This window comes from Ictidomys tridecemlineatus, chromosome 5, assembly GCF_052094955.1.
Source record: "Ictidomys tridecemlineatus isolate mIctTri1 chromosome 5, mIctTri1.hap1, whole genome shotgun sequence".
Classification (NCBI taxonomy): Eukaryota; Metazoa; Chordata; class Mammalia; order Rodentia; family Sciuridae; genus Ictidomys; species Ictidomys tridecemlineatus.
The window spans coordinates 132,349,914-132,377,364 of record NC_135481.1 but is presented as its reverse complement, the minus strand read 5'-3'; the positions used below and the strand labels follow the sequence as shown (position 1 = coordinate 132,377,364).

At 41.8% G+C, this 27,451-nt stretch overlaps 1 protein-coding gene across 1 annotated transcript in view; it reads left to right on the top strand.

Annotated features, from left to right (window-relative positions):
- Positions 1 to 25,712, top strand: part of Tmc3 (transmembrane channel like 3) — a 35,854-nt gene extending 10,142 nt beyond the window's left edge. Inside the window, exons 6-22 of the mRNA XM_013356299.3 lie at positions 536 to 634; positions 726 to 868; positions 2,050 to 2,197; positions 2,833 to 2,876; positions 5,649 to 5,796; positions 7,392 to 7,501; positions 10,093 to 10,171; positions 11,110 to 11,349; positions 12,020 to 12,148; positions 12,674 to 12,741; positions 14,277 to 14,405; positions 17,032 to 17,142; positions 18,037 to 18,162; positions 18,868 to 18,946; positions 20,418 to 20,460; positions 22,309 to 22,564; positions 23,793 to 25,712. Coding sequence (XP_013211753.2) covers positions 536 to 634; positions 726 to 868; positions 2,050 to 2,197; positions 2,833 to 2,876; positions 5,649 to 5,796; positions 7,392 to 7,501; positions 10,093 to 10,171; positions 11,110 to 11,349; positions 12,020 to 12,148; positions 12,674 to 12,741; positions 14,277 to 14,405; positions 17,032 to 17,142; positions 18,037 to 18,162; positions 18,868 to 18,946; positions 20,418 to 20,460; positions 22,309 to 22,564; positions 23,793 to 24,636 — 2,796 coding nt within the window. The 3' untranslated portion in view covers positions 24,637 to 25,712. The remainder of the gene's footprint in view (positions 1 to 535; positions 635 to 725; positions 869 to 2,049; positions 2,198 to 2,832; positions 2,877 to 5,648; positions 5,797 to 7,391; positions 7,502 to 10,092; positions 10,172 to 11,109; positions 11,350 to 12,019; positions 12,149 to 12,673; positions 12,742 to 14,276; positions 14,406 to 17,031; positions 17,143 to 18,036; positions 18,163 to 18,867; positions 18,947 to 20,417; positions 20,461 to 22,308; positions 22,565 to 23,792) is intronic.
- Positions 25,713 to 27,451: the final 1,739 nt, after the last annotated feature.

Here is a 27,451-nt window from a genome sequence, read left to right as displayed (position 1 = left end):
ATAAAATAATTAATGTGGCTGTGATTCCATAAAAACTTTGTTTATGCCAACTGAAAGTTGAATTTTATATAATTTTAATTTATCCCAAGATATTATTTTTCTTCTGATTTTTCCCTAACCACTCAAAAATGCAAAAACCATTTTTAGCTCTCAGGCTCCACAAAAGAAGTGACAGGCTGCCAGTTTGCCAACCTGTTAAAATAAAACACATTATTCAAATAAATTTCATCCTATTAAAGTAAATGGGGCCATTCATTTCCCATACAGTCTCAAAATCCCAGGGACCTCACTGATCCACCCACAAATACTATATCTAGTCCAGAGAGAGTACACCCAGCAGGTACACAAAGAAAACAGCCAAAGAAAAAACTAATCACCCATGATTAACTTTCCATTCATGTGAATAAAGCAAAAAACAGCCCCATAAGAGCTCTTACATGTGACACCTCTACAGATTCATGGGAATCCATCCCCCACCCTTTTCTCTGGTCCCCTCACCTGGAGGACCACATGACATCTCTTCCTCTCTCACCAGCTGATCGCAGGCCAGCCCTTTGGAAGCACAGCCAGCAAGAGCATCCCCCGGGAGCATGTTGCATCTGCCCAAGACCTGGATACCGTCTGGTCCCTGGGGGTGAGGTTGATGCTTGCCACTCTCTTGCCTTGAGTAAGGCACTATTCTGAGACCTGGGAATCAGAAATGACACAGAGTATTTTCTTTGCAGGGCTACCTCCAGTACTCAGTTCTCTTCTATGGCTATTATGGCCGGGAGAGGAGGATCGGGAGAGCAGGCTACCGGCTGCCCTTGGCGTATTTCCTGGTGGGGATGGCAGTGTTTGCTTACAGCTTCATCATTCTTTTAAAAAAGTATGACTGCTCATTTCCCCAAGATTTACGTGAGGAATTATGATATGTGTGATCCTATTTAATCTTGTCAATAGCCCTGCTAAGTTAGGGCATAAATGTACCTATTTTTACAGAGGAGGAGACCAAGACCAAGGAGGTATGCTCATTTTAACCAGTACTTTTTGCCCACTTACAGCTTCGAGCTAGGTGTTGTGTTGAGACTGGAAAGACAAGGATCATACAGACTTACCAGTTTATGCAATTTTAGACAAGTAGATGACTTAATAGAGATGAATAATATGATCCAGGTGACCAGAGATTACAGAAAGCAAAACATGCTCTGTTGGCTGTATGTTTGCCTGTGACCTGGTTATAGATTCTTACAGATCAGTTTATCTGTGATGTGACAGATTTGGAACTTCAAGCTCATCCTTGATCAGAGGCACAAAGCAAAAGAAAGTGAACTGGCCAGGGGTTGGGAGTCCTGCACCACTCCCACTGGGAGCCCCACAGCAACTTGCTTCCCTCTCTGCCCTCTCTGCACTTCATCTGTAAAATGGGCAGTTTGGCTTGAAAAATCGCCAGGTTTCCTTACAGCTTAATATCCTATTAAGAAATTATGTTAAATTAAGACATTAGAGTAAAAACATTTAAAATAAAAGGGAGAGATGCTGGGGTTGTGGCTCTGTGGTAGAGGGCTTGCCTAGCATGTGTGAGGCACTGGGTTCTATCCTCAGCACCACATACAAAATAAATAAAAATAAAGGTATTGTATTGTATCCATCTACAACTAAAAATATTAAAAAAAAAAAAAAAAGGAACACAGACTAACAGTTTCTGAGCCTAGAGAAGAACTTGGTCCCCACCATCTTGTCTCACGTGCACTTCTTTCTAATTTGTGCTTCCAACCTGTGGCAAGTTACCAAAGTGCAGACAGAGGTGCTTGGGCCACCGCAGTGGTGGGACTCTCTGTCAAAATGAACTCACACACAAATGTGTCAATGCACTTTTCAGAGTATTCAAAAAGGTTAGCCGAGGGCAGGAAGTCCACCAGGCACTTTGCCTAAGGAGCTACCTCAACCCAGATGAGGCAGCTTTTCTAATTCACATAAAACTCCAAGTCAGTAAGTAGCAACAGCCCAGAGAGGAAGATCATAGTCCTGAAGCTGTCCCCAAGTACCCTTCTGATTCCACTTTTGCAGGATGGCCAAAAACTCCCGCACAAGCCTTGCTAGTGCTTCCAATGAAAACTACACCTTCTGCTGGCGTGTGTTCTGCGCCTGGGATTACCTCATCGGAAACCCAGAGGCTGCGGAGAGCAAAACCGCGGCAGTCGTGAACAGCATCAGGGTGAGTGAAAACCTGTCCAGACTGCCCTGCCGCTAGCGCCTTGTCCGGACTCACAGAGCGCGCCCCCTACTGGAGAGTCGCGCCCTGGCCTCAAACTTGCAATCCTCAGTCAGGCACTGGGTTTACAGGAGTGCGTGCTACTGCCTCTGGCTAGAACATTTATTTATTTATTCATTTGTTTGTTTGTTTATATTTCATCCTTTAAAAACTTCAGTTGGTGTATTTTTCATAATTCACATAATGGATTATTACCATGATCCATAATATAACCTGTAAATGAAACAATATGTAGATGTGAGGGATATAAGCATTTATTTTTAACTTAGAAAAGAAGATCAAAAGCAGTCAAAAACCTGGGCCATTTGAACCACTGCAACAACTCAATGGCACCCTATTTTGAGAAAAATGTATCTTGGTAATTCAGACTATCACAATCTTCCTGTCTCTAACTTTTCTTCCCAATTTCCAATTTCCCTTCAATTGATAATTAAACAATTTATATCTAATTCACTGATATCAATAGAATCTTACAAAAGAAAGTATTAAACATATGATTTAAAATACTGAATGTTTTTAATGATTTATAGTTAACAATAATGCTAAGCTCCTAATGTTATATGTATTCTTCCTTAAAGGAGGCTATCCTGGAAGAACAGGAAAAGAAGAAAAGCAAAAATCTGTAGGTATTAATATGTCCTGTGCCAAGAGTCAGTGATGCATTTTGTTTCAACTTAGTACAGAAATTTACTAGATTATCTATATTTTATTTTCACAAGTCAAATAGGTCTTCTTTCTTTGTGATCTCCGTTCCCCTAGTACTATGGTCTATGGGAACCTCATACTTTCCTATAGCAGTGATTAAGAGTGCTTCCTCTTCCCTCAGAGCCTGTGACAGGGTGAGAGATCTGAAGTTAACCAGCATCCTACCTTTTTACTTAGATAATAAAACTCTTATATTTAATGCCAACTTCCAGTTTGCTGAATGAAACAAATCTACAAAAACTGTTAGGACTAATTTTATTTAGAAACAAATCTCTGAAGTTCACAAGATACAAACAGCATCCTTTGTGTTTACAAGGCCTTCAAGATGGTTTCTTCTATGTGAGGTTCTTCATGAGGACTTGAGAAGTGTGTTGGCGAGGGAACAACACCATAACCAGAGAACTGATGCAAGACAAGGGTGTTCCCAGGAAGGGGCAAAGGGGCAGTGGCTCTGTCTGCACTGAGATTGACGTGTGCATTCATCTGCTATCCTTACTGAGTGGTTAGTCCTCATAATTAATTTGTGGAGAACCAAAGAAACACACCAGCCACAGGGATAATGGCAGGAAGCAAGGCGTGGTATTGGGAAAGGCTATGTGTAGGTGGTCTGAGGACATGGATTCTGGCCCTGCTCTTGACATTCACTCCCTGAACTTTCCTGGCCTGCAGCTTCTCTCCTGAGAAATGGAAGGATGGGGCTCTAATAATGCTTTTCAGAAGCTGGAGAGCTCCCACCCACATAAGAATCACCTGCAGTCCCTGGAAATGAAGACTCCTGTGGCCCAATCCCCAGTTTACCAGATTAGAATCCCTGAGAATAGAGCACTGAATATATATCTTTAGCAGATCTCACAACATGATTTAAAGGGTTCCTCAAATTTGAAAATTGTAGTTATCTTAAGTTCATTCCAGATCACTGAAGTCATTATTAAAACAAGCAAAAGAACTAAGGAGAAACTTTTCTCATCTCTCTTCTACAAAAAAAAAAATGGTAGCCATTCTGGGATATGCAGCATGCTGTAACAGGACCCAGAAGAATAGGGTAGAGAAAAGGGAAAACTAACATTTAATTGGCTACTTCCCTCTGTCCCACATGCATTTTCTAGTGTAGTCCCTAAAAGGGTCACCAGGTACTGGAAGGGAAGATCAATTGCAGGACCGGCCCCAGGGCCACATTTCACCACGTGGGCAGCCTGACCCTAGAAGTGATGAAGTATGCTCCAGAGACTGGAGGGAATAAAGAAGCACTGGGATTGCCTCCGTGGACCCAACTCTCTCAGGGATTTCTGTCTCCGGTGCTCTGTGATTTTTTGATCTTACTCCTCTGCCACCAGAGTTGGTAATAATATCATAGTATGCCATGTTTTTATGTTTTACCTGGAAAGGTGACATTTATCACTGCAATTTGGTAATGAGTTCCTTCACTCTGCTGATGAAGGGCCAGGACACCTATAGAAGAGGGTGTCTTGACCTGTCCAAGGTCCCCAGCTGGTGCAACTTCACAGAGGGGATGATGCCCTTCTTTTGTATACCTTCAATTCCTCTTGACCACATCTCTTTCTCCTGTCTCTATCCCCAGGTAGAGCTTTACAGGATGCTGCTGGCCATATGCATGTTCCCCTTGCTTCTGCCTACTGTGTGCTGCCCTGAGGTCCTCTGAGGAGTACCCACAAGGTCCCAGTCAACACTCATACAGCCATAGGCTGGAAGCAGTGCTGACCATAGGGAATGGGATAAATGCTTCTCTCTTTCCCTCTGGGTGGACTGTTTGGGAGGCATTCTGTGGTCCCTAAGGAGGTCCTGCAGTTGCCTCCAATTGGCCAACTCTACCACACATCCTTGTGTTAATGGCTTTTTTGTCCCACTTTCTGGTGTCCCCTCCCAAATTAACTATGTACAAACAGGCCTCTGCCTGGGGTTCTGCTACCAGGGGAACCAGGTTGGAATTGGTCCCACAGTTGACAGATTACCTTAAAAATGGGCCAACCAGAGCCAATAAGTCAGTTGTCCCCCATTGTGACAAAAAGTAGATGGGTATCAGTTATACTAAATTCCAGAATCACTGTTGATTCTGAAATCTCCCACACTATAAGAGATTTGTGACAGTGAGAGCTAACGAGGAGAGAGATGAGTCCCATGTCGCATCTCAGAGTCATTTAGTTGCTTCTTTATTTGCTCACTCATCTATCAGATATTTATTGTATGCTTAGATGTGCTTAGGCTTATTCTAAGAGCTGAGGATATAGGAACAAAAACACTAAAAAATCTGGGAGCTTCCATTACAGAAGAGAAAGACAGCTCATAAGGCCCCAGGAAGGTATGTGGTGCAAAGTCAGATTTGTCATATGGAGTGACAGAAATCATCTCTCCCTTCCTCTGCAGAACACATTTATTTCATTTTGTAAAAGATGAATGTGCAAACCACAGAACTCCAAGTTTAAGTAGCAGAGATTGTTTTGAAAGCCAAATATTCAGATTCTAAAACTAGAGTTATTTGTTCATGTGTTTTAAGCCCCAAAATTCTGGCAGGTTAAATTTATAACTCATTGTTGATCTCACAGAAAATGAGGTTTTTGAGGTGAGGGGAAGTGACAGTTCCTTAAGGCAGAGGACCCTCTCAGCAGGGAATGTGTTTCTGGTCAGTACATCATGGTGGTCTGATGGTCATGGTGCCTGCTTCTCTCCACAGGGCAGTGACCATCTGCCTGAGGATCATTGCAAACATCCTGGTTCTTCTCTCACTGGCTGGGAGCATTTATCTCATCTACTTTGTGGTGGACCGGTCCCAGAAGCTGGAGCAATCGAAGAAAGAACTGACCCTTTGGGAAAAGAATGAGGTACTCAGGGCCTGTTAGTTACCTGCATTCTGTCTTCAAAGTAGCTGCTCTTCTGCTTCATTAGTGGATTATGTAGAACTACCTCTAGGGAATAATTCCAGTCTTGTTCTAAAGCATGGACCTCAAGGGCTTTGAGCCATTGAGTGGCAACATCAAGCCTTGGATAAATAATTTTATTGGTCTCCATAGGAAGATTTTGATTCCAAAGAACCTTCAAGTGTTTGCTCAAATCTTTACCTTTAAATCTATAGGTTTATGCGTACATACATACACATACACATACACACTGGGAATTGAACCCACTGGCACTTAAACACTGAGTCACATTCCCAGCCCTTTTTATTTTTTATTTTGAGAAAGAGTCTTGCTAAGTTGCCTAGGGCCTTACTAAGTTACTGAGGCTGGCTTTGAACTTGCTCCTGCTTTAGACTCCAGAACCACTGGGATTAAAGGCTAGTATTACCGTACCCATGCCCAGCTGCTCTTCTCACTTCTGTTCTTTCACATCTGAGCTTCAGAGTTTGACGCCACCTGTAGGCTTGCCTTGTATTCTAGTGTATGTGTCAAAATTGGCCTGGTGCACGCTGTTGAATACTTAGGTAGTTTCTATATTTCTTAATTACAAACAACACTCCTAGCACCAGCTCCACATAAATGGCTTGTATATTGAACAGCTTTCCCCCACTGTGTAAATATTGCCATAAAAGGAAAATTTCCAAATAGAAGGTTATGGACAATTTTACAATTCTTAATAATGGTTGGTTATGAGACTGTTGTTCTAAAACGTTGACTCACTTTACCTGTAAAGATTTGAAAGGCAGAAATACCACAGCAAAAAAAAAAATTTAAAGAAACTTTTCAGACCACTTCTATGAAAAAAAAATTATCACCATTTAAAAAGCAAAGTGTGTAAGCAGTAAGATGATCATCAATTTAACCCACATATATCTATCCATATACAATAATATATCAAAATCTAAGACTACACTAGGTACCTTATCTCTTTCTACTTTATATCAACTAAGTAGGTTATGTAAATGTGTGTATTTTTTACAGGTAGATGGATTTTTTAAAGATATATTCAGAAATCATGTCTTATTTTAGCTCAAACTCTTGTACACCAGTTAAAATGCCTCTTTCTCTTGCTATAAGTACAGAGAAACAAGAGCCAGGCATAATTCTCTGGGTAATTAATCTTCCATGAACAGGAAGAATATTAAATCACCTCTCCGCCTTCCTTTTTCTATTCGTAATAATCACAGTTATTTCCATCTTCCATCCCAGGTCGGGGAAGTAAGTATAAATGAGATGAGATGGTAATTGAAAAATGTGGTAGAAATGCTAGTGAATCCCCAATGACCCATAGGAGTGTCCTCAGAATACTAAAGGAATGTTCCTAAAAAGAATAAACCCATGATAAAATAACAGTGGTCTTTCAAAAAAAAAAAAGATAATTAGCAGAGATTGGGAGAGATTAGAAACTGCATGACCCTGTGGATACCCACGTTCCAAATATTAGAGACCAAATGTAAGTAAGTGAGATAGGTTGGGGGGACCCTGGGAAACACAGGGTCTCACACATGCTCTCTTGGCAGGTGAGTGTGGTGGTCTCTCTGGTCACCATGTTGGCACCATCTGTCTTTGACCTCATTGCTGCCTTGGAAATGTACCACCCGCGGACCACGCTGCGCTTCCAGTTGGCAAGGTATGGCAGCCCTGGCAGGCTGTGCCACATTGTGGTTGACCCACCTGGCCACTGCAATGGGAACATGAGTCCCTTGTGAGCCAGAGCTTGCATATCTTCCCCATCTTATCCCAGAACTTTAACAGGGTACAATAGGAGAGAAAAGTGAAGACGCAGCGGAAGAGGAGGGACAGGAAGGAGAGCCAGGATGACAAGGACAGAAGGAACGGATTAAAATGTAATGAAGAAAAGAGAGCAGAGGAAGAGGAGAACAAGGAGAGGGGAGGAAAGAGGGATGAGCAGAGGGAGAAACAGGCAGAATAAGCTGAGAAGAAAGAGGAGCAGGATGATGGGATGTGTGTCTGGTTTTCCTCATTGTTGAACTGCCCCCACGGTCTGACTATGAGTGGCAGAAGAGACCCAGGTTGTTTTTCCAGGCGTGAGAGGAAGAGTTTGAGCTTTTCTAATAATTTCCCAAAAGCACAGACTCAGAGATTCTTCTGGATTTGCCTAGAAGATTCTGGGGCTGTGCCAGGATAATCCATGGCCATAAGAACAGGTGGCAGCTGGTGTATCCAAGGGAGCGTCCTTGGACATCCCCCTTGGGAGTCAGAACAAACGGGTTCATTTCTAGCATGACTTCACCATTGTCTTCCTTAAAAAAAATCTACTTCTATTCCCTGGAGCATGGTCTCCTCATTCATAAATTAAGCCCGTATGGGCAGGTGAGAAAAGATGAACATGGTGAGGGAGGCAGTCAGAGCCCTGCTTTCTTGCTCCCACCTGCACCCCTACCAGTTTCACCCAGTTTTCTCCTGTAACACCTAATAACATTCTCCACAACTAATTTTCACAAACCACTTTGGAAAGATTTGCTCCCATTCAGGAGTTGGCAAACACCTGGAAAGGATGTTATAGTAAATATTTTAGAGTTTAGATATCTCTGTCACAACGCTAAGCTCTAAGGTTGTAGCAAGAAAGTGGCCACAGAAACAATATGCAAATGAAAGGGTGAAGCTGTGTTCCAGCACTTTTCACAAAAATAGGGAAGGGTAAGGTCTGATTTGAAGATCATCACTTGCCGACCCCATGAAATACAACTGTCATTTTAAAGGTGAAGAACAAACAAACAAACAAAAACTGACTAGAAAGAACAAAGGGCTTGCCTGAGCCTCACCTCTCAGGGTAGCTCTGCTGGAGAATGAGGCTTTTAGTTCCCTGGCTCCTAACCTGGTTCTTTCTGCTCCATTCAGCACCTCTTAGACCTGAACAAGAGAAGTGTGTTCTTCAGCTCCTTCCTTACTAGCAGGCATTGGGGAGAATCAATTCCATTATTGCATTTGGTCTAACAGCAATCCTATTATACAGATTGGCCTCGTTATTCATGTTCAAAACCAGAGAAACAGAGACATTGAAAGACTTGCCTCAGACAAATCAGGGCTAATTTTGATAATAACAGCAAGACATATTATTTTAGTTCCATTAACTCACCAGCAGACCATGTTACCTTTCATCCATGGCATAGTGAAAACCAGAGCCATGGGATGCCAAGACTGAGGAGGTGGGATTCATTCCACACTTCCTTCAGACAACTCTTACTGTATATACTCTGACGGTCTATTTCCTGCATGAGGAAATATAAGTGCTGAATTAAAAAGGTCCTGGCACTGTACCAAAAGAAGTCCCTTCACAATTCAGAGAGAAAGCCTTGGATATTACATGGTTTTCCCCTTGTGATGCCTCTGCCCCCACATGGGTGGTCACCTCTACCTTGAGGAGGTAAAGAAAGTCTGTGGGGATGGTCGACTCAGGGTTCAATTTGGTCCTGGTTTCTGTTTTCTCAAGATAAAGCTGTTTTCCCAGTAACTGACATTGATTTCATGATTCTCCATGTGCTAAGAAACACCCCATCTCATTTCTCCATACAGATTTCCCATAAGAAATCAAAGCTGCATCCTGGGCTATTCCATGATAGGCTTCCCCAACTTTTCAACTCTGAACAAACTGACATCAAGTCTTTGGTCCTTGGCTGATGGAGATTGTTGCTGGAAGATTCCATTCACTTCCAGTGGTCCACATGGTACAGCTGTATCTGAAGCCCATCTGTGTTTCTAAGGGGAGCACAGAGATTCAGAGATTGCATCTGATTCTTTCTAACCTGATCAGACTGAATAGTTACTCAGCCCCTCCATGTTTTAGTTGACTTGTGTCTTAAGTGAGTTCATCTGGCTGTGAACTTCATAGAGCTGTATGAAGATCATATGAGATAGTACGTGGGAAGAACCTTTATAAACCAGAAAACATGGCACAGAGACATGTATTTTATACTATCCTTTAGTACACCACTTCCTAAATACACACTCCCACTACACTAGTGTTCCTAAAATGCTGATCCAAGGATGGACTACAGTGGAAATCATCTGGAAAGAGTAAATGTAAGACATGGAGACCCCACACAGAGCTACTGAAGCAGGGTAGATTCTGGAATTCTGTATTTGAATAACCTCAAGGTGATTTAAAAGATAGAAGCATGACAGCTATTGTCTTAGAATATCCCCAGTAGTCTAGAACTATTGGATAGGTCTACCCATGGACTTGTTTGTTGCTTTCAGGGTCCTTGTGCTGTATTTGGGAAATCTCTACAGTTTGATCATTGCCCTCCTGGACAAAGTAAACAGCATGAGCATTGAGGTGAGTGCCCAGATGGGGATAAACACCTGCTCCATCATCACCCTCCCCACTCCACCTCATCTCCCTACACCTGGGTCATTATCATAATTGTCAGCATCACTGCTTATACTTGCATTTCATATATCATATCCAAACTCAACTCAGCTGCGGTCTTCTCAAGATGAGGATAGAAAAATTATTCCCATTTCCCAAATAAAGAAACTGAGGCTGGGATTCATGGCTAGTGAGGAACAGTTTTTGCAGCTTTTGATTCCATATCTCTTTGTGCCCTATATCCTTGAATCTAATCAGGAGAAGCTGTTCACAGCTATTACAAATGATCCCAGAAAGAACAGCAGGCCAAGAGGCTCATTCTGACAATTTGCAGAGAATAATCATCTCATGGCAAACAGTTCTCAGTGAGACTCACCAGCCTAGCCCAGGGGGTTAACTTTCCCTTTCCAACCTGAGGACTGAGGAACCTCTGAGTGGTGGGGGGAGGGGATGCCAGGGAGGAGGAAGAGCTTTCTGAGGGTTGTTTGTCCACAACACATCAGCTCTCAAAGCTTGTAGGCAGAAGAGACCACAGAGTGTCATTTTTCCACATCAGGGTTTTGAGGTTACATAGACCTAGGTCCTTACCTGCTACTTGCAATGTGAGCTCGAGCAATTACCTTCTAGTCATAAACCTGGGGTGATAATTTTTACCTGAAGAAGAGATACCATGTGTTATGGAGCAGGCAGGACAGCAGGGACCAACGAGCACTATCCATTACATCTCTGTGTCCCATGATTGGGGCCAACTCTATTTAAGTGGGATGAGAAGAAGAGAGAGAGAATGTAATTATTCCCAGGTAATCCAATGATAACTTTGGTGTGGTGTCCATTATGGATTCTTATTTATAAACAGGTGCTCAGTCTTTTTTTCTTTTTTCCCTTTCCTCCCTTTCTCTCCACAGGAAATTAACACCAAAAATAACAAAAGTCATTGGATAGATTCCTTCTTCGCCACCAAGGCAGCCCCTGGAGAAGGGAAATGGTCCACACCTTGGTCTGGAATGGGGTTCAGGACAAACAGCACATGGGTCTTGGAAGATACCAGTATCCCAACTTATACCATGCCACTCACCAAGGCCAACAAGACTACGCTCCACACTCTGAGCCCGCAAGGCCAGTGCTGGGAAACATACGTTGGCCAGGTGCTTCCCTTTGTCCCTTACAAAGTCATTTTGCCTCCAATCTAGCAACTCTTGGAGGCATTATTGCAACTATTTTCCAGAAAAGGAAAGTAAAATTCATTAAGATTTTTGCTTTTCAAGGTCTAAGCATTAATAATTATAATTAGTGCACAGATTTGTGCAGTAGTAACTATGTTCTGGGCAATGTCATTATGAGAGTTTTACTGTATCACCCTTTATAGGCACAGATGAGGCCCAAGGACCCAGTAAACAGCAGGATAAAGACTTGAACCCAGACATCTGCTCCAAAATCTGTGTCCTCAACCATTTCGCCTTTCATCTTTGAAATTTAACCTTGTGCAGAGCGTCTCAATACTCCATTATTATCCCATGGAAATGAGTTTCCTGTGACTCAGAACCATAGAACTCAGATTCTTTCCTAGTTTTCTGTAACTCTGGCTGTATATGTCAGAATCCAAATTCAAATTAACCAATATTTATTAAGCATCTATTATGTGCCAGAAGCCGTCCCCTCTACCTGCTGCACCCAATAGAGATGCAAAAATGAAGGTGCCCCTGGAGGGCTCACTGGCTGCTCCAGGACAGAGACGAGAACATTGTGGAGGAAGAGAGGGCTTTGGAGGTGGGGGACATGGTGGCAATTGAGACTCTCTCCTACCCCATGTTGCAGGAGATGCTGAAGCTGTCCATCATTGATATGCTCTTCACAGTGGCAAGCATCCTGCTCATAGACTTCTTCCGAGGACTTTTTGTTCGATACTTAAGTGATTACTGGTGTTGGGACCTGGAAAGCAAGTTTGTAAGTAAAATGCTGTGTCCTTGGGGAAGTTTCTATGGCTAAATGCATCTTTTCCTAATGCCAGGGACATGAGAAATAGCCAGGCATGGCTGAAAGGACATATCAGGGAAAATACACGATGGAAGATGGGAGAGGTCTGAGTTTCACCCTGCATCTTAAATTTCCCATTTGCTGAGTGACCACACAGGCAAGACTCTCTAGTGTCTGTCAGAGCAAAGAACTGGATTATAAAAAGGACTTTGCAATATTCCTTTATTATTATTATTATTAGGGATTGAACCCAGAAGCGCTTAACCACTGAGTCACATCTCCAACCCTTTATTTATTTGTTTGTTTGTTTGTTTGTTTATTATTTTGAGACAGGGTCACACTAAGTTGCTTAAGGCCTCACTAAGTTGCTGAGGTTGGCCTTAAACCTGTGATCCTCTTGCCTCAGCCTCCCAAGTTTCTGGGATTACAGGTGTGCACCACCATCTCTGGCATCCAACTTTTATTTTTAACATGGAAATTCTTTTTCTCTTCTAGCCTGAATATGGGGAATTCAAAATAGCTGAGAATGTGCTACACTTAGTCTACAACCAAGGAATGATTTGGTAGGTATTAAAGCTTCTTGTCTTCGCTCATCTGCCATCTGGACTAAGATTTTGATTCATTTGGATAGGTCATGACCAGAAAAAAAAACAGTGATAGGGTCTTACAAGGGAAATATTCCACACATGTAATAATTTCATTAATGGTTTTATAAGGATTTTGTGGTAAGCAATGATGAAGGGAATAGTCTGATTCTAACTGCTATTGATTACAACAACAACAAAATTTGCGTAGGAATCAATAGAATAAGTTGCTGAGAAGAACTGGGGGAGGCCAGGGGGAGGGGCTGCTTCTGCCCAGCCAGGGCTTCAACAGTGCTGGTGCTCACAGCTGGAAAACCTGGGGTCAGTCCTACCCTCAGCTTCCCCTCTGCTCCTGGTTTTCACTTTGACAGGAGCAGGGCCAAACCACAGACTAACAGACCCACCTCACAGGGGAGGCAGAAGATGAAGGTTGGAAGTCTGTTCACCCAAGCACCTCCCAGGCAAGGCAGCCCTGCTCTTACAGACACTGTCAACCCACAGGGGTCATCCAATGCACAAGAATGTGTGTTAGGGTGCAGGAAGAGCCCTGTAAATTATCCCACATCCTGCTTTTACCTATTGGACCACAAAGAGTGCTATTTGTTCACATGCAAATGAAGAAAAAAACCTTGGATTTTTTCACACATTCAGAAAACACAACATTGCTTCAAAATCATTCGCTAAAATACTAAAATGTCTGGGGAATTGAGAGCCATAAGGTAATATTCCTACAGTCAAATGGTGTGTTCTTATAGTCCATTGTATTTTGAGAAATATTTTCACAATACAGTACACGTAACATGTACTCAGTATTGCTAGATATCGGGCATTTTTTAAAGTGAATGATTTAATTTTTATTGTAATCCCATGATTTAATGGGCCATCATTGTCTGTCTGTTAAAGATGAGACTGAGGCACAAGGAAGCCACGTATCTTTCTTAACGTCAGACAGAATGACATTTCTGCCTGCCACAAGAAATCAAACATTTAAGTCTTTTACTTATTAAACATACCCTTTTACCTATACTTATTTTCCTACTAGTAAAATTGCTTTGCATATTTACCCTTCCTTTTGTAATTACAAAAGAGTAGATGTACTAAAATGTGTCAGGATGTTCTTCGAAAGTTGGCGCTCAACCTATATGATTAAAATTGAAACTCAATAGTTCATTAACATCATCTTCACTGTAGACAGGCAAAATCTGAGATTACCCCAAGGTATAGGTATCCAGCATTTCCTGCCCCAGGAGGGCCGTGCCAGTGTTCAGACACAAATTGTGGTGCAAAAGGATATATCAAAAATAGGATCACCAACCATCTGCAGGGACTTATCTTTCCTCTAGAATGTGGAGGTTGGGTTCTCAGACCTTCAGAGGTCTTCCCCAATCCTTTAAAGCTTAGGGTGTAAACCCCAAAGTCTCTGAACCACTTTCCTCTCTGGGGTTTCCAGACCACAGACCTGTAAGATGCACTGGAAAAGAAGGTACACAAACTGACTTTCTTTATGGTTCTAGGATGGGAGCCTTCTTCTCCCCGTGTCTCCCAGCATTCAATGTTCTCAAGCTCATTGGGCTCATGTATCTGAGGAGCTGGGCTGTGCTGACTTGCAACGTGCCCCACCAGCAGGTATTCCGAGCCTCCAGGTCAGTAAGTACAAGATCTGCCTTGGCAGAGAACATACATGATCCATGTTGCTGTGCCCAGCAAGGGTCTCCCCACTTTTTGCTTGTCAAAATTCTGCCTCCGCTCTTTTTTAATTTTCTTCTTGAAGCCATTTCCTGTGCCTCACCCTCAGAATTATTTGTTATTCCTCTGTACCTCATGACACATTGTGTTAGTCAACTTTTCACCACTGTGACCAAAATACCAACAAGGACAACTTAGAGGAAGAAAAGTTTAATTTGGCTCACAGTTTCAGATATTCAGTACACGGTGGGTTAACAACATTGCTCTGAGCCCAAGATGAGGCAGAACATCATGGTAGAAAGGCACAGAGAAGGGAAGCTGTCCATTCATGGCAGCCAGGAAGCAGAGAGAGAAGAGAAGGTGCTATAGGGACCCAGTGGCCACCTCCTCCAGCCACACCCCAGCTACCTACAATTACCACCCAGTCAGACCATTCAAACTATGTACTGATGAGGTTAAAGCTCTCACAATCCAATCATTTAGCCTCTGAATATTCCTGCATTAACACAGGAATTTGTTTGGGGGTGGTAATATCCCATATCCAAACCATAACATACATTTTTAAAAACTGAGGATTGATAATCATTTGGGGAAAGAATGCACAAATCATAAATTTTTATCTTGATGGATTTTCACAAGCTGAACATAAATATGTGATAAGCACCTAAATCAAAATACAGAATATGAATGATGCTCAGAACACCCCAAGTTATATTCCATTCCAATAACCCCTGGCCTCTAATGGCATGGTTGGGTTTGCCTAGCTTTTTACTTCATGTAAATGGAAACACATATAGGATGTGCTCCTTCATATTCAGCTTCTTTCACTCAACATTATATTGGTAAGGGTCATCTTACTGAGGAAATATATCCCTATTTCTCTATCCATACTACTACCAATACACATGTATGTTTCCAGCTGTTACCTATAGATGAATATTGAATATTCTTGAATATTCTTATTCTTTTCTTGGGGATATGCTCAGCAGTGCAAGTGCCAGGTTGTAGTGCATGCAGATGTTCACATTTAGTAGAGAGCACCAGAAAGTTTTCTTGAGTGGCCACACCATTCTATACTTCTGCCAGCACTATGTGGAAGTTCCAGTTGTTCCACAACCTTGCCAATACATGTTATTTTTCTGCTTCTCATTTTAGCCATGTTAGTGAATTCATAATACATTTTGAATACCAGATTATAGTGCAGCTATGTTACTTTGACATTAATAGTTTGTGTGTGGGGGGTGTATCTATATTAGTGATTTTCAAAATGTTTAACTATGGTGTGCATGGCAATGTATTTACCGTTTATGTGGAGAATAGTACACATATATGCTTACATTCAGGTATATGTTTTAATATATTTATAAAAATTTGTTTTGTATGTGTGTCTACATTTTCTCTGTTTAGGGGGGGTAGAAAGAGAAATTTTCGTAAATTAACATTCACCTTCTTAGTCCATTTTGTGCTGTTATAACAGAATACCTGAGACCAGGTAATTTATAATGAACAAATTTATTCACCCACAGTTCTGGAGACTGGGAAGTCCAGGGTCAAAGCACCAGCAGGTTTGGTGAGTGGTGAGAACCAGGGAGCTGAGTTAAGGCACCTTAAATGCTGCATTCTGCAGAATGAAGAACAATATTCCTTATATGGTAGAGGAGAGGAAGAATAAAAAATTAAAGGGGAACTGAGCTTACTTTTTTATATCTATATTAATCCCACCCATAAATGTGGCATCCTCAAGACTCAAGTCCCTCCCCAAAGGTCCCACTTTCTAACACTGCCACAAAGACAACCAAATTTCAATATGAGTTTTGGAGAGAACAAACACTTAAACCCTAACAGCTTAGTATTACATCCTGTACACTATGATCAAGACTCATTGTTTAGAAACAGACCAAAGAGTGCTAGCTGAGGGTCACTAGATGGACTGATCAAATTTTCTTTTCAGAACTGTGTGGGGGGCCTTGCACATCCAGTAGGTTTCAGGTACCCTCAGGGGTGGCCTGGGCAGTCAAGCTCGCTGATAGCAGCTCAGGGCTCAGAGACCAGAAACCAGAGCTCAATCAGGCAGAACACTTACCCTAAACAGCCAGAAGCAGACAGGTAAAGAGGTTGAGTGTCAGTGCATTCCAAGTGAGAGAGTCAAGAGTCAAAACAAAAGAACAAAACCATTCAGGAACATAAGAGACACAGTTCAAGGGTGAGAGTATAAGAGGGAAGCATTAGGTAAGGCCCCAGTGGATGGACAGTGGTTCCAAGATTCTTCCATAAATTGAGCTTACTGGGTAAAGAGCCATGGGTACATAAGTGGGCTCATTGTCCTCATGGTTTGTGATGGACGGGTGCTTTTCCAATGTTTATTAGACGAACAGACTGGGCTGGCAGGTCTGTAAGGTTCCTTTTAGTACTGATTTCCAGGTTTCTGAGTTGTATGTGGCCCTAGGGCTTGCACCTTCCTAGGTAGCTCTGATAAAACATCTTCTTGTCTGCAAGAGTTGGGGGTGACAGTTTCTGTGTCAGTTCTTATGTGCATCATCACTATGGAATGAACTCAATCCAGTGCATTTGGTTTCTTGGCAGATCCAACAACTTCTATTTGGCAATGCTCCTGTTCATGCTATTCCTATGTATGCTGCCAACCATTTTTGCTATTGTCCGATACAAGCCATCTCTAAACTGCGGGCCATTCAGGTAAGTTATTTTAGTTCATTTGACTATTCCTGGAGCCACTTCGAGCTGTAGGGAAATTGAGTCATAGTGAATCACATTTTTCTCTTGGCTCACAGAATAGGCAGACAGAACAGAAGGAGCTCAAATCTGCATCATTTGAAGCCAAGATTGAAACTCTTTCCTTGATAGCATGCTGTCCTTAGATATAGTCATCTCTATGCCCATGTTAAAAAAAAACACAAACTAAAGCTCCTTTAAAATAAAAAAAAAAAAGAGAGCCAGGCACAGGAGTTCACAATTGTAATTCCAGTGACTTTGAAAGCTGAGGTAGGAGGGTCACAAATTCAAGGCCATCCTCAGCAACTTAGCAACACCCTATCTCAAGAACTAAAAAGATCTATCTCAGTGGTACAATGCCCCTTGGTTTAATTCATAGCATCACAAAAACAATAAATATATAAACTAATTAGTTAGAATAAAATAAGGAAATATATTACTCCTGGGCTAGAGTGAAATTACACCTGGTCAGACCCCAGACAGTTTTATTAAAAGATAGTCCATAACACTTTTTATTTTATATTATCTATCTCCAGACAGAAAAGTATAATACCATTTCCACCTAGAGTTTAAATCAGTTTTGATACAACATGTATGTAACAAAGAGTCTATCTTTGTGTATGCTATAAAACACATGCATATGCAATGTGATTATTAATCCTACATATTTAATTAGCTAATGGCTTCATGGGTACCTTGAGAATGTTATCTATCTTTTCCATTTGGATATTTACCTGTATTGGTTCTAGATGACTTTAAGTGTCTGCCTCTAGGCATCCAGACATTTTTCAATGTTTTGTCTTAGCATCTTTCTGCTAAAAGCAATAAAATCCAGAGTTATGTTTTTCTTTCTCACAGTGGACAAGAGAAAATTTATGACATCGTGTCAGAAACGATTGAGAACGACTTCCCCGTGTGGTTTGGCTCTGTGGTTGGGTACATCAGCAGCCCCATAGTCATCCTGCCAGCTGTGTTGCTTCTGTTGTAAGTACCATCCACGCCTGCCAGCCTCTGCCACAAAACAACACCGCTTTCCAATAAGTATAAAAAACTAATTAGTGCACTCATTAATCAGTTACCAAGCCTGATGATCTAAGCACGGACTCTTGAGTCACACCCCAGAGTCACACAACCACTGTGCTGTGGAAACACAGCCAGTGGTTCTCAGTGAGAGAAGGGATGTTTCTACTGCTATCTATGGACTCATCCTCAACTTTTGGTAAGTTACTGTGGCCATGAAAATGGAGGAGCTGAACACCATTCATATCAATATCTTATTTAATTAACCTTAAAAATGAACTTCACAATTCATCTGAGTAGCTTTAGCTCATATTGACTTAAACAGAAACCTAAGAACAAGTAGAGCCAGTATTTACAGCTTGAAACATCATTGCAAAATGCCCCTGCCCTCATCTCTTCACACTTCTTGTTGCTATCACCAGTGCAGCATTCCAGGTCAACAGGGGTTGCTGGAGAAAGCAAGAGAAAAAAGAGGACAGTAGCTCCTTTCCAGTGCTCATGGGCTTGGGAACTCCCCACTAGATTTTGACCATGGTGGAGGGTTCAGGGAATAGCCACAGGGGTGGCCCTGGGAGTTTTTACTTCCACCAACCACCTGAGCTGGGAAATGTGTCCTGAAAGTCAAAGAGCCCAATTGCAGTGCACTCACCAGTCTGTCTTCTGTTTTAGCATGCTCATCTATTACCTTCAGAGCATCGCACGATCACTGAAGCTCAGCAACCATCAGCTCAGAATGCAGATCCAAAAAGCAAGTACTATATAAATTTCCCTATCATGAATGTGGGTCAACCATCAACCCTCTCTCCAGCACATAAATGAAAATTGTTTGCCCTTCAGATGTCTATGACTCTTGGATGCCCTCTGTGGCCCAAGTCCACCACCTCCAAGATTTATTTCTCAGGATTCCCAGAGGCAGCTCACACAGGTCAGGAGCAAGCCTACTTGTCTTTTTCCTTCTCTGCAATGGGTCTTTGGCACTTGAATGCTCCTCATGGTCTCACCTAGCCAGTCCTCCATGTGCCAGGCACTTCTGCAGACTCTGCTAGACTGGAAGAGAAGAGAAAAGGCCACTTTCTATCCTGTGTCAACTTGGACATCTCAACCCAGCCATGCTGTCTTCTCCCCAAAGGCTCACCTCTTTCATATCCTTTAGATTCTGTATATTATTGACCTTCTCTCATATCTGCAACTCAGACCCTCTCAGAGCAGTCAGAGACAAACACTCCCCAAATTGTCCACAGTGTCTCTTCCTCTGCATACTCAGGGGCTCCCTCAGGGTCAGGGCGAGGGTGAGTCCAGGAAGAAACCTAGGATAGCAAATTTAAAGAAGCTTTCTTGAGGTTGTGCTAACCTTGCCCTTTCACTGTCCCCAGAGTATACACACTTTTAAATGAAGTGCCCTGGAAAACTCATTTACTTTACCTTCATCCTGACCCCAAGCAAACAAAGCAAACAAAACTCCTTCCACCCTTTTCATTTAAAAAGACTTCCATAAATATTAATTCATGTAAATTTATTAAATTAGTTTTATGAAAAGTCAAATTAAAAAATGCATCTGGACTTGCAAAGGGCATTTTTCCAGTATATATCTTCATTGTTGTTGATCCATGTTTTCTGTTACTTGGGCAAGCTATCATGGACTAATCATCCCTAATCAATAAATCCAAAATCTGAAATGCCCCAAAACTCAAAACTTTTTGAGCAATGACATGATGCCACAGTGGAACATTCTACACAACAAAGCTTTGTTTCTGGTATGAAATTATTTAAACTACTATATAAAATTACCTGTAAACCCTGTGTGTAAGGTATACATGAACCATAAATCAATCTCATGTTTAGATTTGGGTCTCATCCCGAAAACCTCTCAGCATGTATAAACAAGTATTCCAAATGTTAGAAAAACCTGAAACCAAAAAAACTTCAAGTTCCAACCATGTCAAATAAGGGATACTCAAACTATATTGTCGGAATCTACACATGGTCCACGAGTTAGCTGTCCCTATATAAGACTGATTAAGTATGAAACTTTGACTCTTAGGTGTCTGCATTTGTTCACTCAAATAGTAGACCCAGCCCAGGATGCTCTATTGCCAGGGTTCAGTCATGGTGCAAGGTATCAACAATAGCACATAAATCTTTTTCCTCTGAAAAACAAAAATTTTTACTACTTTGTGTTAAGTCCAAAACAAATATAATGATTATCATTTATATTTTAGGCAAGATCTGAAGACAAGAAAAAGGTTGCTCAAATGGTGGAAGGTAAGTATATTTTAAAAATGCAAAAGTCTGATATTTCAATTGATGGGCATTTTTAAATATAGCAGTAAGGTAATGTAAGGTACACCACTAATAAAAATTCCCCGAGAGCCCATAGTGGTTTTCACAATTAACTAGGCACAAAAAATAAATAAATAAAATGTAGGACTATAAATATCTGCTTAAATAATCAAATTTTACATCATGCCTATAAATAACCCCCAGAGAAATCAGAGGAGGTTCTGAAGTAGGAGAGAAGGAAAAAAAAAAAAAAACCAGCACATCTGGAACAAAACCCTAAGGACATCCTTATCTTCTTCTTTTTGTGCAGTGTTACCTTGTTTCTTCCACTGTTCCATGTCGTCCTCACCTCAATACTGTCCTCCCAGGTCTCTGCCCAGCCTCCATAGGTCCTGTCCTCTCCATCCCAGTAAAACCAAGTGATGCCAGCTGGGCAGACCTGGAGAAATGGATTCCTGAGTAAGGATCCAAATCCAAGGACTCTCCAAGAGTACACCTTTTCTCCCCAGGTTCTCCAAACTCATTCCCATCTTAGCTCACTGGGAAAATGAGAAAGAACTGTGCTCCAGAAGAAATGGAAGCATGGGGAGCAGACTTTTGGTGTGGTCATAAGGGAGGCAAGTGGGCAGGTGCAGCTCAAAAATAAGAGGGAGGGAGTCTGCTTCTTGGGACCACTAACAGAGCACGCCTTGAGCCAGAAGGCTTATCTGGCACCATTAGACTGGAATAGCCCATGCTGCCCCTCAGAATGAGAATGAGAAAGGGCTCAGAAAGTTTCCCTGGGCCAACTTCTGTCACTGTTTTAATACTGAGCTTATTGAGATATACCTAGTCCCCTCCAAAGAGATGCCAGTGAGAGTCATGAGGCCTAAGGGATATGCCTGCTGCATTCACCTTTGTGGAGAAAAGCCACTAAAGAACAATTAACTATGGAAAGTGACCATGGCTCATGCTATAAAACTTCACCATAATTGTCAGGGATTACTTGGTAATTAAGAATAATTAAGTTTAGTTCAGGTAGTACCTTCAAAAGCCAAGATTTATACTGACTTTCTCAAGGTAAAATAGCATTGTTCATTTTCCAGTTCAAAGCCACATGATTTTTTCAGAATGTCACATGAACTATTTGCAAAAATCTTAATAGGCACATAAGCATTATTATGTTCATCGTGTAGATGAGGAATTAGAGCTCTGAAGTTGTTAATGGAGCTGTCTTTTCTCATGGAGGCATCAAATGGCACACTGTAGAGTCTCTGGGTCCATTCTGTTCTTTTTAGTCTCCTTGCTTTGACTTTTCATGATAGGGTGATTTGAATTACAGTTTTTCTGTTGCCCACGGGTTGGGTATATTTGCAAATGCACCCAATTGCTTTGTAGAATCAATCGTTAGCAATCATGAAACTCTTACAGCTAATTTAGCCTTGTGTTAGTCAGCTTTCTATTCTTTTATGACAAATACCTGAGATAATCAACTTATTCAAAGAGAAGGTTTAATTTGGCTCATAAGTTTAGGAATTTCAGTCCATGATTAGTTGGCCAGGAGCATGTGGTCATGCCAAACTGTCCACTTAATGGCCAAGGCACAAAAGAGTGGAAGAGAGTGTGGTCCCACAACTTCCTTCAAGGGTGTTCCCTGAGTGACCTAAAGACCTCTCATTAAGCCCCATCCTCTGAAGTCTCTACCACCTCCCAATAGCTCTGTCCTTGGGAGCAAGCATTTAACATAGGGCCACTGGGGGACATTTAAGATATACATAGTATAGTATAATAAGCCTGATTGTGTCATTTACTCACATGTCATGTTGTTATATAACCTGTCTTTACCTGTAGCTCGAATCCAGACCAAGGAGGAAAGCACCAAGAAACTTCCAAAGGATAGTGACCTCGTCAGCCAGCTGTCCTCAGCACACATGGCAACACCCCAAAACAATGGCAACATGGTCAGTTTTGACTCACTGAGCAGCAAGAGCAGCAGGATAGAAACAATTACCCAACCCATGCTCCAGAGTCCTAGGATGGAGCACAGGGGGCCCTGCTCACCTCTTCCTGACACCTCCCAGTCGAGGCCAGAGCACAATTCTAACAGGTGAGGCTTAACCGAAGGCAGAAGGAAATCTGGCATCCTTGAATGTGATGCCAGCAATGGCTCAGAGGCCACAGAGATTGTAGGCAGAAGGGCCATTAAGAGTTTGCAGGACTCAACACTTTCAGGAGACTAGGGCCATTAAATTTCATTCTGCCAGAGGCTGGCTAGGAGTTCAACAGACTGTGACAGCTGGTACTGGGAAGAAATAAAAGCAGTAAGGGAAGGGGGTTGGAGTTTCTCAAACAGAACAAATTCTTCCTCCTACACTCTCTGTAGGATAACCTTATAGGCAAATCTTCCTGCCAATCTTAGATACATATTCCTATAACCCAAGAAAACAAAAAGCCTTTGTAATTGTTTATCTTCTTCTTTTTTTAAGCTCCAGACTGGCCATAGAATTTGCAAGTCATTACTGCAGCTTTGGGCCATCAAGGTCTCAGCAAGGTCATCTATGCATTAAGTGGGGCTAAAGGGCTCAGTCTTCCATAAAAGAAAGCAAAGACCCTGCTTCCTTTGATAGAAGTAGAGTGTTAAAAAGACAAAAGGACAGGCCTATGTTGACCCAAAATCATATCAAGAATATAGCAGAGTGGAAGCAATATAGATAAGAGTTTTTCATTTTGTCTTTTTGTGTTTTTTTTTTAAGCAATGACTAAGTTACCAAAGAACTTGAAGCCTCCTATATGAGGGGTTGTCTCTCATCTGTGCAGGCTCTTGACAAGGAGTAGGATTCAAATTCTCCTGAAAAGGCCACTGGGGGGTCAAACCAGACACAGGTGGGAGTCATGTGGGAAGAACTTTCTGATAGACATCAACTCCTCCCAGTGGAAACTCAAGGAAGTTACAGAGAGGCTGGACAGCTGCTTAGCAGAAATGAGAAGGAACATAACATGTGCTCTGCCAACATCAGTCCCATGACATGCTCCTAAGCAGAATGAGAGCTCCATAGCAAGATACATTAGGAAAACAAAACAGTGCCCTACACACTCCCACCCATGGAGATTGGCAGAACATGACAATGCATTAGGGTTCTGAGCATTCCAGCAGTGAAGAAATCTATTTGGTCCAGTTCCCCAAGTGTTTCTATACATATAAGCCATAGAACCCACATGAACATTCTGGAATTGGTCATAATGCTGAGGGAACCTAGAACTTCCCTAGCTCATAGTGCTCAGGTGGGGGCTAGGAGCCACTAAGGTGGTAGTTACTTACTACCTCTGTCTTACAGGTATCAACATGGTCTGTGTGCAAGCACAGGTGACCTTCACAAGAACAGATCCTGCACACCTGTGACATTGACAAGGCATATTGAAGATGTTCACTCAGAACCTCTTTTCAGGAAAGACTTTAAACAAATCAACACTCCTCTCCATAGATCTGGGGTCTCTGCCTTGGTGGCACATGGTCACAGACCTCATGCCCCAAGATATTATATCATTAATGAACGTGACTCTCACAAAAAATCCCGTCCAGCTTTCTGTTCAGAGAGACATTTCAAGATAGATGCTTCAGGTGACATTGTGGAAAGGTACCCCAGGAACACGCAGCATTACATATCCAGGGCCCCTCACCAGCCTTGCTCTCCACAGCTGAGTGAAGAAGAGGAGGAGATGTTGAGGAGAGAGCTGGTCAAACAGTCCTTCCCACCTCACTCACTGACAGACCTTCATCAGGCTCCTCACTTTTATATTGGTGAAAGGTCAGAAAGTGAGGCTCTAGATCTTGCACACCAGGGATGGATGCACTACAGTTCTGAGAATAATGATTTTGAGGGTCACCTTGACAGGCCTATGTATGTGCACAAAAAAACACGCTCCCGTCATTTCCAATACCCACAGCATCCGCTGAAGCCCAGAGCCAAGCCCAAGTTTGAGCCATCCTTCACAGAATCTGATTCTATATCAGCAGCCTCCAGTAGCGACCAGCAGAACAGCGGCACTGACCAATACCTACAAGTAATCCACAGCCAAGGCAAGTTCTCAAGATCTTCTGGCCAAATCGGCAAGAGAAAGGCCAAGTCCAGACAGGCACTGATGACGGATCTGAGTGATCTAATTTGTTCAAATGTCTAGGCTTCCTCCAGTGACATATTCACACAGATTGGCCCCCTTTTGAAGTACCGGGACTGCACCTGGTCTTACCACATCTGGTGGGTATTAGAAGGCTCCATAGCATATTCAAGCACATCTATGGTTTCTGGTGGAGGCCTGGAGACTCACAGGGCTACAACCATATAGTCTATAGTTATCTATACACGAGTGTGTGATTTCCTGGAGTCTTTTCAGGCCATCATTTCAAGAAAATGTGAGTCCTTTGCATTTATTCAGGGTGATTGCAAATCATAAACTAGCCAGATATCTCATTGCAACAGCAAAAGTCTCCAGAGATTCTGCTCTTTCCTTTAGTGATTTGAGTGAACTATATATATCGTGCTGTTTTCAGCATACAAATGCCAGTAATAAGCACACAGAAATTAGGTAGCTGCCCTTAAAGATTTTACAATGCCTAGCTTGTAGGAATAATCTGCCTAGTAATAATCCACTTCATAATGATGACAGTAACAAATTTATCAAGAGCTTCTTTTACACCATTTACTGGGCTGTATGTCTGTATTAATTGTGACACTATGGACTAAACATAAGTCAAAGTTTAACCTAAGGATTATTGGTTCGTTTAACTGGAAAGGATGGGGATCAAAGCTCACTCATAGGCGCAGTTGGAGCCAAGACATCAAAGTTTTTCGAGAAGATCTGTTTTTTCACCTCTCTGCTCTGTTGCTTTCTTGTTAGGGCTTGACATAAGTGACTGCATTTTTGATTCTGACAGTTTTCACACTGCAGTAGCCAATTAAGTGGCTTGAAATGACCTCCTTTTCTCCCTGTGGTAAGTGGAAGATGAATTCATAGCCATAGAAAATGCCAAGTTTGAAGCATTGAGCCATATTTTGCTACCAAAAAAAACCCTCCCTACTTCACAATTTTTTTACCTTTATGGGCTGATCCCTTTTAATCCTTTGACAGGCATTTTGCAGTGTTGGGCAGCAGTATGTGTTCAGTTTGTCATGTCAACCAGGATTGTGCCCCTATTTGTATTTCCATATAATTCTTTCCATACTAAATTGTGTCTTTTTTAACATTTCTGTCTCTTCCAGCATACCCTGAGTGTCCTCAGAACAAAAATGGTGTTCATTAATTTCTACATTCCCAGTAACTGACATATAATGGATATTTGTTTTTTATTGCTACTGTCAATCAAAATAACAAGGCACACTCTCAAAGGATTAAATTTCTTCAGGAATAGTGGACATCACAATAGTAATACAAATGACACAGTAGACTATGAAGTGTTTGTGGCAAGGGGAAGTTTTTAAAAGCAAACTGATTACAGTTTGAATCAATTATCTTTGGCTACAAAGATTAAGTTTGGGTGAGGCTGTTGAGAAAATGGGCATCTTATCTGCTGAGGCACAGGGTTACTTGTGAAAACTACTAATAAAGAAGCACGAATATACCACAGTGGATTCCATATATATATGGAATATATATATGATACACACACACACACAAACATCAACAATTTTAAAAATAAATAAATCAATAAATAAATAGAAGGAGGACCAGTGGAATAGAGAAAGGGGTTAGGGGTGGGGGGAGAGGACCGGAGGGAAATAGGAAGTACTCGGAATCTAAATGGAGCAAATTATATCCTATGCATATATGAATAGGTCAAAATGAACCCCAATGTTAGGTATAACTAGAATGCACTACTGAAAGCATTTTCTAAACATCTCACCAAAAGCACTTCTATAACAAACTCCTTTCAAGTGTCAGAGATCAGAACAACTATTCATTAAAAATGAAGAACAAATTCCTCCTGATAAGAACTGTCTGGTGAACATCTTAGCAAACTAGGGATGCTTCCTTTGTCACTATTTGTGTTTCAGAATTTGTGAATGCCAGAAAATTTTGAGACGAGCTTTCTGCACATCTTTGAAAGACCATTTTCTCTAGCCTAAGGTAGAATTTTCAAGCTACTCCAAGCCTATGCACGTGTCATGGGAAACGTTACATATGCTTATAGGAAGTGGATTTAATAAAGCATGTGAGTATACATTTAGTCTTGGAAAATAGAAACTGGGTATTTACCCACAAACTCCACTTCACTAGCTACGTGGCTTTAGAGACTCTATGTAATCTCAGTTTCTTAATCTGCAAAATGAAGACAGTACTCATTACCTCATAGTTCTGCAAGAGTTAAAAGGCATGATACATAAAGTGCACACAGAATAGGGCCTGAACAGTAGTGTTGAGTAACAATTACTTATGGCTCAGCAAACAATAACCATATACATTTAAGTGCTTACTTGTGTAGATTCACATAACATTTTCCTGAGCTAACAGTAATATGATGCTGGATCCCCTTGCCCCATAAACACCTGTTTGAAATTAAACTAGGATTAAGATCTGATATGGACAACTTTGGGGGGTGATTGAGAAGCCCATGGGAGGGACTCTGGTCAATGGAATCTATAAAGCTCAGTCAGTCATTCTTCTTTCCCCTTCAACTCTCGATTCCAGCCCCAAACTGATTGCAAAACAGATCACTGCCCCAGGACAGTTGTGTGGGCAGTGGCAACCTCCCTTTTGCTCTTGCTACCTGCTCATCCTGCATTTTGCTGGCTGGCCTCTAGTGGCAAAATAGGTCACTGCCACCTGCAACAAGGCTGCCCTGGCCTCACCACTGAGTCCGCCAGTTTGTCACAGTCCTTGAGGACAGTTTCCATCTCCAAACATTTTGTACACCCAGGACTTCCCATTTTGGGGAAAGCAAAGATTAAAGATTCTTATAGTGCTATTTTTAAAAAATCCTGTATTCCATGCTCTCTTT